We start from the raw sequence: 11,927 nt of genomic DNA on the forward strand, positions 1-11,927 counted from the left end.
AGATGGAGAGCTTCTAATCAACTCAATTAAGGGAGTCTGATTGCCATAGCAAATTGGTCTGGGTTATAACATTATCATTAGCTCTTCAAATGTGGTCACAACAGGGCACTGCAGTCAGAATAAAGTGAGACTATTAGCAAGGAAGGATGTAGTGACTCTTGAGAGCAACTTAGACAAAGGTTGAGTTTGTCCTTGTGGAAAGGAGCAGATAAAAAATGAAGCTTCTGGACACAAAACACTACAGAACATACACTGTTCAAGTGAAAATGGGCAGTTAATATTAGTATTCAATAGAGCATCAAAGAGACAGCATCCTGCCTCTGACACTGACTGACAACTACTATCAGGTGTTTATGGGAGTAAGTCTACTCTATACAGATTCATGGAGCTCAGAGACCTGCTGATTTAAAAACTTTGGGTTGACCCAGTAATTGTTTCTGGGGATATGACATTTGTCTCTTTGTGTGGCTTGCTCAAGGTGTCAACACCTTTCACAGTGAAGGTTTTTGCACTGTGGCTCACGTGCCCTGGAGCAGCCCGTTTGATCTTTCGGGAGGACTGTCAACTTATTGCACGACGCCATGAAAATTGAATTCTGTATTTATTTACATGCCAGGTTAATAGAATAGATGCCTAGGTGATTTGAAAGTCAAACGACCACACCTGCCATTCATTTCAGTTTTTTTCACGAAGGCAGATCTGCTGTTTTCTTCTGTAAGGCCTGAATACAGAAAGAGACCGTTATAATGAATAAAATGGTTTATCATCAATATTTATGTTCTAAAATACACTATGGTTTCACGCAGCAGCAGTAAATCAAATTTTCATTATTGAAAAGCACTTTTGGGAATAATCTGTTATATCCTCATCTACATCCTGCAACCCTCTTTGTGTGCATGTTGAGAAACAAACAGTTTAGTCTTGAGCAGCAGCACAGTGGCCCAGTTTGTGTAAAATCAGTGTCAGTGCATCTCTAATCATGCGTGCTGGTGCATGTACACGTACGAGCCCCTTCCAGAGGGTTTAAACAAACTTGTCATGTTGGGAGACGCTGCTGTCAAATGGAAGACGGATCTGAGGGCTGTCAATTGAATGGCGAGAAATGTCTGGCAGTTGTCTTGAGGTTGGTCTCATCACTTAATATTCAAGCGTGCTTATCTGATTGCTGAGACGGTGCCAGACTGACTGCTGTTATTTGAGTGCATCTCCCACGGCCCCTCCTGTGATAAGCACAAGGATGATGCCACAGCTATGTGGCATTACAAGCATGTCAGTGTCTGTCACCTTGTGTACTCTGCAATGGTGTCACGGGTCAATTCAACAAGAGGAAAGTGATATGACTTCCCAGCCTGTGGAGTGAAGGCCTGGCTCTCTTTGTGCCACGAGCTGGTGTTTGCATAAAAAAAGACTGTGGATTAGCTAAACAACACTGCCACTTGCTGGTCAAATTTAGGTACTAAACAACAAAATAAAGGGAAAGTGCTGCTAGAATAAACTAGAAAAAGGCCTAAAAGGGTACATATATGTTTTTGTTAACATATTTCAGGAGTTTTGTCATTCTAGTTAAGGTTTAAAACTCAAACAGATGCTAGCACATACATTTAGACCAGCTTGGGTTCAAATTCACTACATATCTACACATTTTTTCTGCATGGTTTTGCAAAATTTAAAAGCCTCTTCACTCCCACATGCTAAATGCAGCAAAACAAGAACCTCTTGAATTATTTTGTTTCATATTCACAGTTGTATGTGTCAGTATTGTTTCCTTGTTTCTCTACCATCTAGTTTTTTTTCCACTACCTTTGAGAGTGTGTGTGAATGTGTATCATTGTGGCACTCTGACAGTCACGGCTGGGAGGGGAGAACAGTGGCGTGCTCGCTACAGATGGCAGCACACATTTTTTTCCTTTCTTAAACAGATACAAAAAGCAGCTAAGGGACCAGGGCCTGTCTGTAGAATGTGCTGGCGAAGAGCAGGTACTTGGCACAAGTAGCAGAAACAATTAGCGTCACATAAGCAGAGGCCCAAAGCAGCGGGAGAAAAGGGGGAGAGGATGGTGGAAAAACACGGTGCCTCGTTTTCACTGAGAGGGCCTTAGCAGAGCAGTGTGCACACTCCAAGACTTCCCCTTCCTTTCCTCATCACAACTCAAACACTTTTCTGAGACTGTTTGTGTCATGGCTCATTTAATTGATGTGTTCTTGTCAGCAGCGTGTTTTTGTTTGTATCTATGCATTCTTAATTAGGGAATAGACTATAAAGGATGCTCTGTGTCCTTGGAGAGACCTTGCATCCCACTCACGTCCCCAAAATTCCTTTTTGAACATTCCTTGCTGCTCTCTTTCCTGTAGCTGTTTTGAAGTTTCAAGATAACATGATCTAAAATGTGGCTCATGGAAACACTCTTTGCTCATTAAACTTTACCTGCTGTACAGATAAGCTCAAAGAAAATGCTAAAAACAATTACTTTTATAGAAAGAAACCTAGTTAAAAGTCTTAAAGGGTGGAATGGAATTTTTTGAAGCATAAATACAATACTCACTTGACCATATGTATAAGTTACTGGTCACTGCAACCATTCCTCATCCCCATTCCGGCCATGAAGTGATCTTTTTGAAACATGAAAACCTGTAAGAAAGAAAGGATAAAATCTACATTATGTGTTCTATGTGGCTTAGTTAAATCAAGTATTTTAAAAATCTCTGTGATTTTTGCATATTCACAAACAATAACTTTACAGTCTGCGAGCACAGGATTAACATGAGTTTTTAAACTGATGACAACTCTTCTTTGACACTTAAATATCTCTTGGCTTTCCGATGGAACTCCACATGTCCATACACATTTTATAGTAAGCAGTTCTACATGAAAGCATACATAATAACAAATGGAGTTCAGAAAAAAGTGCTGGACAAACATTAACATCATAGAATCATCCACTAAGTAAAGAAAGACCCTTAACCACTAGCCTACCAGGGACGGCCTAGAATCGTCCACTAAGTAGCTTTACTAAAAAACAGATAAATAAACCCTCTTTCATCCTTTTACCACTAGGAGGCAGAATTGGAAAGTGTAGCTGTATTGTAAAATAATATCAAACTGATATGTTAAGTGTTGGATGATAAGACAGTTGCTTTATATTATTTATTATTTGGATTGTAGTGGTCTTGTCACCTTCATATGAAAAGTGTTTTAAAGATAAAATGGCACTAAATTTATCATGCTTTAAATTTGGAAATGCCCTGCGATGGATTGACGACCTGTCCAGAGTGTACCCCGCCTTCGCCCGATTGACCCATTCACATTAGTTCACATTTCACACATGAATTGCCGTCACGATGAGTTGTGCATATAACAGAACACAGTGACAACAAAATACACAAATACATCAGATAAAAGTATGTTGGTCTGGATTGCAACATAGCTAACAAACTCTGCACAGCATTTTGAAATGTAGAGCTTTAGCAAATAGACTCATTTCACAATATTTAAAAAGAGTTTTGTAATTAAACACTGTGACTGTTCCTCATTTTAAACTTGTCAGTATATATTTGAAAAAAGTTATATATAAACGTTCCTGTTTGCCATAAGAATGTGGGAGTAGATCAGTTTTTAATAGTTATGTACCAAATGTCTTTTTCCCCTAAAATGAATCAACCTTACAAAAGTGTCCCTAATTTTGCAATACAACTGAAAAAAAATCAATACACTGGGCCTTCCTCTCAAAGATTAAGCAAAACAAACTGTACAAGAACGACAGAGAGAGGGATTCAACCTCATTTTTAACAAAGCCAAGAGCAGTGCACATAATGGCTGCAGACATTAAAATGCTCTTTTGCGTTGGACTTGCTGTTGTACTAACGGGTATGAGACGATGTGTAATCTAGCAGATGACAGAGATTTCTTGGATCGATGGTAACAATAGTTGCTGTTCTGTCTTTTGTTGGTCAGGTGTGGGAAAGTCTGGCTTTGTTGGAAAGAGCCACAGCCAGGGAAAGGATGACCCTGTGTTGCAATATGTGGTTAACAACTCACTTAGGGAACATCCAGTCCTCACCAAACTCAAACTGGTAAGAAAGCCATTTGCTTGTGACTTATTTGGACATGGTTTTGATAACTTAATCATTGATTTCATAATACTTTGATTATTGTTAAATTGTTAACTTCTTTTGACATTCTTATATTGTTTACAAGTGTTTCAGTGCAAACAGAAGATCCCATGTTACATTCAAGTAGATGTCTTTAAATTAATCTTCTGTGAAATTCAGTTCATTTAGTTTAGCATGGGCAGGCACCTTCCAACTTTAATCTACATTCTGAAGCCACCAGCAGGTTGTTTAAGTCAGATGAAGGCTGGTCTGGTAAATACAAGCTCCCGGGGTTTTCAACTGTGATCCACAGACCAGCATTCTAACTAAGAAGTAACCTGAGGACCTGTGTGATGGGGTGGCCACACCAGATGGGCACTACTTTAATACTGAAAGTCACCTTAGCTTTTCTAAATGTTAAATATTTGCACAAATTAGATTTTTCACTAGCAAAACTCATGGAAATTAGTTTGTAAAAAATTCCTACCACGAAACTACATTATTGAATGCATGACCAGGGACCACCTGCAATGCCTTCACTGACCACCAGGGTGCAGGCCACTGGTTGAAAACTCCTGCTCCAGGCTAAAAATTAAAGGAAATTGCACCTTTGGAGTTGTGATTTTGTATCTCACTGCCACTGAATGTAACATCTGTGGACACTGTGGATACTTGTCAGAATTGTCTGCTTCGAATTCTTTTATTATTATATCAGCATCACATTTTAATCGTATTATCTTACAAAAATACAGTCTCACAGTACATGATATCTGGATCAACAGTACAGATTTTGACCAATACAGGGCAACACATTGTTAGAGACCACTACAAAACTACAGTAGAAGAAAACATGTTATTTGTCCAACTACTCATACAGCATAATGATGTATTTTCAATGATTTTCTATTTTTATGTCAGAGAACCTTTGAAGACTCAGGAAGTGGGATGCTGGTTGCCAGTGAACAAGCTCAGTTAATGGCAAATCTCATTAAACTGATCAATGCAACTAAAGCCATTGAAATAGGTGAGATCATGTGATCACCACAAACACATTCAGTGGAAGAGTATGGAAGAAGAGATGGCCCATAGTAACTGAGAAACCTAATACCTAATTGTGAAATTAAACCACTAATGTTGAAAAACAAAACACCATTGCTTACATATTTATTTAAAATGGGTCTTATTTGGCAAACCATAACCTGACTTTTTATTCTGTAGGGATGTACACAGGGTACAATGCACTGAACATGGCTTTGGCTATGCCAGAGAATGGAAAAGTGGTTGCTTGTGAGATAGAAAGCACCTATGTGGACATTGCCAAACCATTTTTCAAAGAGGTGAGAAAATGTCTCTTCAAACTTCCTCTCTTATGTTCAGTCATCCATAAAAATGTTATCTACTCAAGATGAAAGATTTTTTGTTAAAAAAGAGGTTCAATCAGAAAACGTTTAATGCTATTTCCATATTAGTACAAGACCCATTTCAAAAGCACATGCTGTCCAGTCCGTGGCACCTGTGCTGCATTTGAACTTGGCACTTTGCAAGTTTGTTCACATTGACTGTTGCTTCAGTCAGAGCAAAACTGTGCAGCAAACAGCATGCTGTATATTTACCTTCTGTCAGTATCTCTTCACAAAATACTGCAGGCTGGAGAGTAAAAAAGTGTCGGCTCAGGGCACTGCATCACGTAAAGATGCAAAGCCAAGCATAAAATCAATTCCTGTTAAACCTTCTCCAGCATTCTCTTTAAAAAGCAATTAAAATAAAAAAAAAAACCCAAGTAGAACGTCTGCACAATTCTTGATTCATTCAATTAAACCTATCCTATAGGCTGGAGTTGAACATAAGATAGATGTACGACTTGAAATGGCCATGAAGACACTGAGTAAGTGCTTTTAAAAATCTCAGTCATAATTTCTGATTCAGTCATTCTTGCATTTTAATTTCCATCTCTGTTTCATCAGATGACCTTATTGCCGCCGGGGAAGCTGGGACATATGACTTTGTGTTCATCGACGCTGATAAATTAAACTATGACAATTACTATGAGAAGTCCCTTGAGCTCATCCGAAAAGGGGGAATCATTGCAATTGACAACGTAAGAACACTTTCCATGAGCAGGTTGAATTTCTGTCACAGAATACACACTGAGAGGTGTACAGCATTGTTTTCACTGTGAACAGAATGAAACAGCTTGGTTGTTATTTCAAGGTGCTGTGGGGCGGCAAGGTTGTAAATCCTGCTCCTGATGACTTCACCTCCCAGAGTTTGGATGCTCTCAATAAGAAGCTGCACAAGGACCAGAGGATTGATCTGAGCATGCTCCTTGTGGGCGATGGCCTGACTATTGCCATTAAACGTTAAAATCACTAGTTTGTTAGCAGTAGTTTTTTTTTATAATTGGTGCATTGATTTTAAAATCAACTATAAGAATAAAACATCATATGTGGAATACATTGCCTTCTGTATGGTTCTGTCAACCTTTTCCACAGATTAAACTTTCTCTTTATGATTACTGGCTTTACAAAGAGAGCAATCATCAAGTGCTAAATGGGACAAATATAGAGTTTCAAGCATCAATATAGAATACCAGTAATTTATATACAATAAATGTCACAGTTCTTTCAACTAAATATACTTAATAAAAAAGTAAGAAAGAAAAAAGTGGTGGTGGAAAGTAAGTACATTTACTCAAGCCCTGTAATTAAGTACAATTAAAAGGTCATAGGCTACCTGGCAGTATATAAAGTAAACAGATTTGGCCACATAGCAGCTGCAACATGATCTACAAATGAATTTATGAACAACTGCAGTTCTATGATATAAACTACAATATGAGTGTTTCCACAATTGGTATTTTTAGAAGTAAAAGACTTCTTTCACCACTGGGTTCAAAGGAAAAAGAAGTCTAACATGTACTGGAAATTCAATTTCAACCAGGTAGCCACCTGGTAGAGGTATGAGCTGGACAGCTAGTAAGACGTTCCTATAAAGGTCCTGAATGTGGGATAAATGACGCCATCTGTTAATCGTGAAAAGGACTTTAACAGCAACTTAAAGACTTTAATTGTCACATACAATAATAATGCACAGAGCGTTAACTGTTTTGGGACTAACATCTACAGTCAGTTGATCCACGTCACTTCTGCTTGCGCAGGCTCCCATTCACCCACCAGCTGATGCTCCACCTGCTCAGCACCACGGACAGCTCCGTCCTGCACCGCTGGCAGATGGAGCCCGCATGGAGCATCTCTGCACTGGACACTCACGACGGCAGCATGAGTCACACAGCATGGATAACAGACTCGACTTCCAGCACGGAATCACTCAAGATGAGTATTTACAATACACAGCAGCGCCTTCAGGTTTTAATGCCAGTGACGCCATTAGGGAAACGTCAGCAGCTATGAATTTAACCAAGTTAACTGTAAAGTTTAACGAGAAAGAACTGATGCATGGCTTGAACGATCGTCTTGCAGGATTCATAAAGAAGGTGCACCATTTGGAGCGCCAGAATGATTTGTTAGAGAGAGAAATCAAGGATCTCAGAGGGAAAGCGAAACGTGCATCTTGTTTCGAGGAGGAATATGGACCAGAGATCAGGAAACTGAGACAGCTGGTTCAGGATATTACTCATCAGAAGCACCGGATTGAAATCGAGCATCAGAATTTAGAGGAAGAGCTGTCCAACTTGAGGAAACAACATGAACAGGAGGCGCGTAGCAAATCAGATGCCGAGAGCAAAATTATGGTCCTCAAGAAGGACATCAGTGACGCATATCAGGCTAAACTACAGCTGGACAAGAAGGCCCAGGCTCTTGTTGATGAAATTCATTTCCTGAAGGGAAGCCATGAGGCCGCGGTGTCCGAGATGTTTGACCAAATTAAGAGTTCGCAGGAGACTGTGCAGGCACATGAATTTGGAAACCCTGGCGTCACTGCGGCACTCCGGAACATCAGGACACAGCTGGTTGGACGTGCTACGGCCGATGTCGGGCAGGTGGGAGAATCCTTCCGATCTCAGTTTGCAAGATTAACGGAGGCAGCTGAGACCAAAAGAAAGGAGCTAAAAGCAGCACGACAAAAGATCCAGGAGTACAGGAGGCTTCTGCAGACCAAAAACATCGAACTGAACTGCGCAATAGGCACCAGGGAAGCGCTGGAAAAGCAGCTTCATGACGTCGAGGATCGCCACAAGGAAGAAATCATCCATTATCAGGCAAGACTTTTTTATATAACCTAAGAGTTTGATTTAATAAAGCCTTGTTCAGTGTTCACGTGCTGTCCAGTAACAACATTCTCTCCTCTTTTGCTCCAGAACACAATCCAAGAACTTGAAAACGAGCTCATAAATTGCAAATCTGACATGTCTGGTTACCTGCGGGAGTTTCAGGAGCTGTTAAATGTGAAGATAGCTTTGGATGTGGAGATACTGTCTTACAGGTAGGGCAGGCCACGTGACTTTAAGATAGACATAGTTTTCAGAGTGTCTTCATTAGTCCTTATTACTAAAGAAAACATTTTTGGGGTCCAAAGATTATACATTTTAGTTTTAAACAATTATCCGTATCATACACACTTTTCATGTTCTGCTTTTAACTTTTGTCATTAATGCTGCTATATTTGAGTACAATGCAGTTAAAGCACAGTGTCAGAGTTGCACTATGGGAATCACAGCACTGCAATGGTTAGTAAATGCAGTGGGGAAAGAAGTAAAATCAAATGCAACATGATCTACAAATTTCTATTTAAAGATATTTTCTTCAATACATTCAGTCTTTCTCATTAATGGTGATTAATATAAACATGAGTGCTGTACATTGGTCATTGCAAATTACAAATCTGTCTCCTATTTTGCAGGAAGCTTCTCTACGGCGAGGAGGCTCGGCTATCCACAGTATCAGACACCCACATCTCTTTGCCATACATTTACCATCAGTCCCCTGTTTACACCCTCCCCTGCCTTTGCCGCCCAGGGGCCCCGTACAGACGAACAGAGCCCCAGTACAAGTTTGTAGAGGAGATCATAACGGAGACCACCAGGGAAATTGAAATGTCAGAATTTGAGGAGACAGAATCAGAGGACACAGAAGCAGAATATGGTGAGCAGGAGTGTAGCAAAAAAGACAGAGGGAGCAGTGAGGAAGAGAAGGATAATAACGATTGTCAAGAGAAGGAAGGTGAAGGGATGCTTGATAGTCAGCAGAATCAAGTAGAATCAGTGGAAAATGCAGTAAATGGAAGGGGAAGAGGGAGTCTTGGTGAGGTAGATGATACTGAAAAAGGTAAAAAAAGTAAAGAAAAGTCTGAGGAGACTGAAGCAGCTGACAATGAAGGGGACTGTGGCCTGGATAAAAATACCCAAAGCAAAGTTTTAAGTGTGAGAACTGGTGGGGAAGGAAATAAGCAACATCAAAAAATACCTGAAAATAATGAAAAAACAAAAGCAGAGAAAGAAGCTGCAATGACAAAGGTAACAGTTCAGAAACATCTCTGTTCTCAACCAGATGATTTAAAACCAGAGAATGAAATCCTGAAAAAATCTGCAAATGGTGAAGAAGAAGATGGTGAGAAAGGCAGTTTTATCCTAACTAAAGCAAAGAAATCTGTTGATGAGACCTTGGCCCAAGTGTCTCAACAATTAGACAGAACGCAAGAGCAAAGCAGAGCTGTTCAAGTTCAAGATACAGCTTCGACTCACAAACCCACCGATTTGACAGGAATGACAAGCAGCATTCTGCCTGTGGAGACAGAAGAACTTCCAGAAAAGGCTCAAATAACATCAAGTATAACAAAAACTGAGGAAAGGGAATACAATCACACAGAAACAAAGGAATTTGGTACTGCAAAAAGTGAGAAAGTAGCAAAAAGCAGTAAAGATGCCAGACACGACAGTAATAAAAACCAAGGTAAAAAGCCATCTCTTGGATAGAATGTGAAAAGCCTCTGTGGAGTCGGGGATCAGAGGCCAGACAGCGGGGATAAACCTGAAACCATCCAAACTGTGCTGCCAAAGGAAAAGACAACCACCAGTGCAGAAGTCAAACAGCTGCATCAGGGGGAATCAGAAAGCAGCCAGGTTCAGACTGAAGGCCCAGAGAATATAAATAATCCTCAAGGTAAACCCCAGAAGGTTGAGTGATGAGCCTGAGAAACATGTGTACAATACAAACAGAGCGGATATCTGCGGTGGCGCAGGATACAAAGATTAATGATATTTCTACCTTAAATTAAATGAGACAACTCCTCATAAGCAAATATTAAAGACAGTGAAGCTGAAAGATAGCTACAAAGCTACAACAATGCAGATGCAAATTCAAGGCAAAGACAGGAAAGCTCAGAGCTGTCTTTCATTCTTCAAAATGACAATTTTAAAACGAGAGATTACTCCAGGGTTTGCATCAGCTTTGCCTTTGGACTTTAAATCAGCTTGTGAGGTATTCAGATTTTTTGACTCACCACTCAGCTAACTTATTTATGAATGTAAACAATACAGGATGAATTTTGAATGACTATCAGTTTTGGTATGCGCTGCAAATACATGTAATATCAAGAAATACTGTGATTGAGTTAAATTGTGACTAAAACCTATGGCCAACTCAACAGAAACTGTGTAACAACATGAGCAAATCTAGAAATGAGGTGAAAGGTGAATACAATCACATTAGTTTCCTTCACTTCCCATCTCTGTATATCAATGTCTTCTGAAGGTCATTGAGTGTCTTTATTTACCTTCTTTGTCGGAAAACATCTGCAGGTCCTTATTTGGCTGTTTCCCCTGTAGTTTCCATTTCCTTATGGGAGACATGCATATCAGGCTCTCTACTGAACAAACATCAAACATTAACTTATATTCCGGAAAGAAGAGTTTGCTGTGAAGTTATGCAGTTAGCACTTAAAGCATGATCTTGACTTCATAGTAATACTTGAGAAGCATAACATCCTCAAACTCAACCACAAAAATTGAAATTGGGAGTCTTAATGCTCCGTTATAAATTCAACAGCTTGAGACAAATTGCAAAAAAGATCAGTAGTAGTAGCTTAACCGTGCTGTTCTGTTCATGTTTTGATTACACTGGTGGTGTTCGCGGGTGTCCTTTGGCTTTGTAACTCAACATAATCAATAAATTTTAATTTAAAACAATGTAATAATCAACTCTAATAATCAACAGATGTTTACATTTGCCCTTTACCTTTGTTAGATTACATTACATAAGGGTTAAAACTGTATTGTGCTAATTTTTTGTTAGATGATTGGAAAAAACGCAACAAATTTACAAATGAAGCAAGATTTTTCACAACTGCTGATTTTTATTTGAACCAAAACTTTCTTCTTTACTTTCCGGGGTTGGATGAAAGAAGCATCTTTAAGAAACGCTGCTTTTTGAGCTCCGAAATACTGATTGAGGTGTTGTTCCTGAGCACCAAAAGTGTTATGTTGAATCCGGTGATGTGATAGAACTAACAAGTGTCAACTCATTGAAGAATATCCTGGTGAGTCAATACGTCTGGATGCATTGATCGTTTACGCTGTTTTTTCCAGTATTGTGCCAGTTGTGTAGATGTCAGCATATTATTAACTATAAACCAGTCAGAATATGTTATTATTATTTTTTTTAAAGTTTGGTTTATTGTGCTTTTTTCAACAGTAACAGAGAGTTAGGTGTACCATTAAATACGATAACATGCAGTAGAGAGGTGTACCAACAAACTCTTATATAGTCATGTTACAATGTATCAATATGGACAATACAAAATAGCAATATAAGTGCACATCCTCAAAAACAAGAAAAAAAGAAAAAAAAGAAGGGGGGGGCCGCACATCCACCTGCCTTAGT

The 11,927-nt window shown here is 39.3% G+C and overlaps 2 protein-coding genes across 2 annotated transcripts; both read left to right on the plus strand.

Moving 5' to 3' along the window:
* The first annotated feature begins 3,891 nt into the window (after positions 1 to 3,891).
* On the plus strand, positions 3,892 to 6,856 carry comtd1 (catechol-O-methyltransferase domain containing 1). Its single transcript, XM_020603077.1, has 6 exons — positions 3,892 to 4,071; positions 5,008 to 5,113; positions 5,308 to 5,426; positions 5,920 to 5,974; positions 6,054 to 6,187; positions 6,301 to 6,856. The coding sequence occupies exons 1-6, from the start codon at positions 3,892 to 3,894 to the stop codon at positions 6,451 to 6,453; spliced, it is 747 nt and encodes a 248-aa protein (XP_020458733.1). The 3' UTR covers positions 6,454 to 6,856.
* A 133-nt stretch (positions 6,857 to 6,989) lies between these two features.
* Positions 6,990 to 11,255, plus strand: LOC109961987 (neurofilament light polypeptide-like). Its single transcript, XM_020603294.1, has 3 exons — positions 6,990 to 8,308; positions 8,408 to 8,532; positions 8,950 to 11,255. The coding sequence occupies exons 1-3, from the start codon at positions 7,331 to 7,333 to the stop codon at positions 10,019 to 10,021; spliced, it is 2,175 nt and encodes a 724-aa protein (XP_020458950.1). The 5' UTR covers positions 6,990 to 7,330; the 3' UTR covers positions 10,022 to 11,255.
* Positions 11,256 to 11,927: the final 672 nt, after the last annotated feature.

The sequence above is a fragment of the Monopterus albus genome, unplaced genomic scaffold (genome assembly GCF_001952655.1).
Source record: "Monopterus albus unplaced genomic scaffold, M_albus_1.0 scaffold60.1, whole genome shotgun sequence".
Taxonomy (NCBI): domain Eukaryota; kingdom Metazoa; phylum Chordata; class Actinopteri; order Synbranchiformes; family Synbranchidae; genus Monopterus; species Monopterus albus.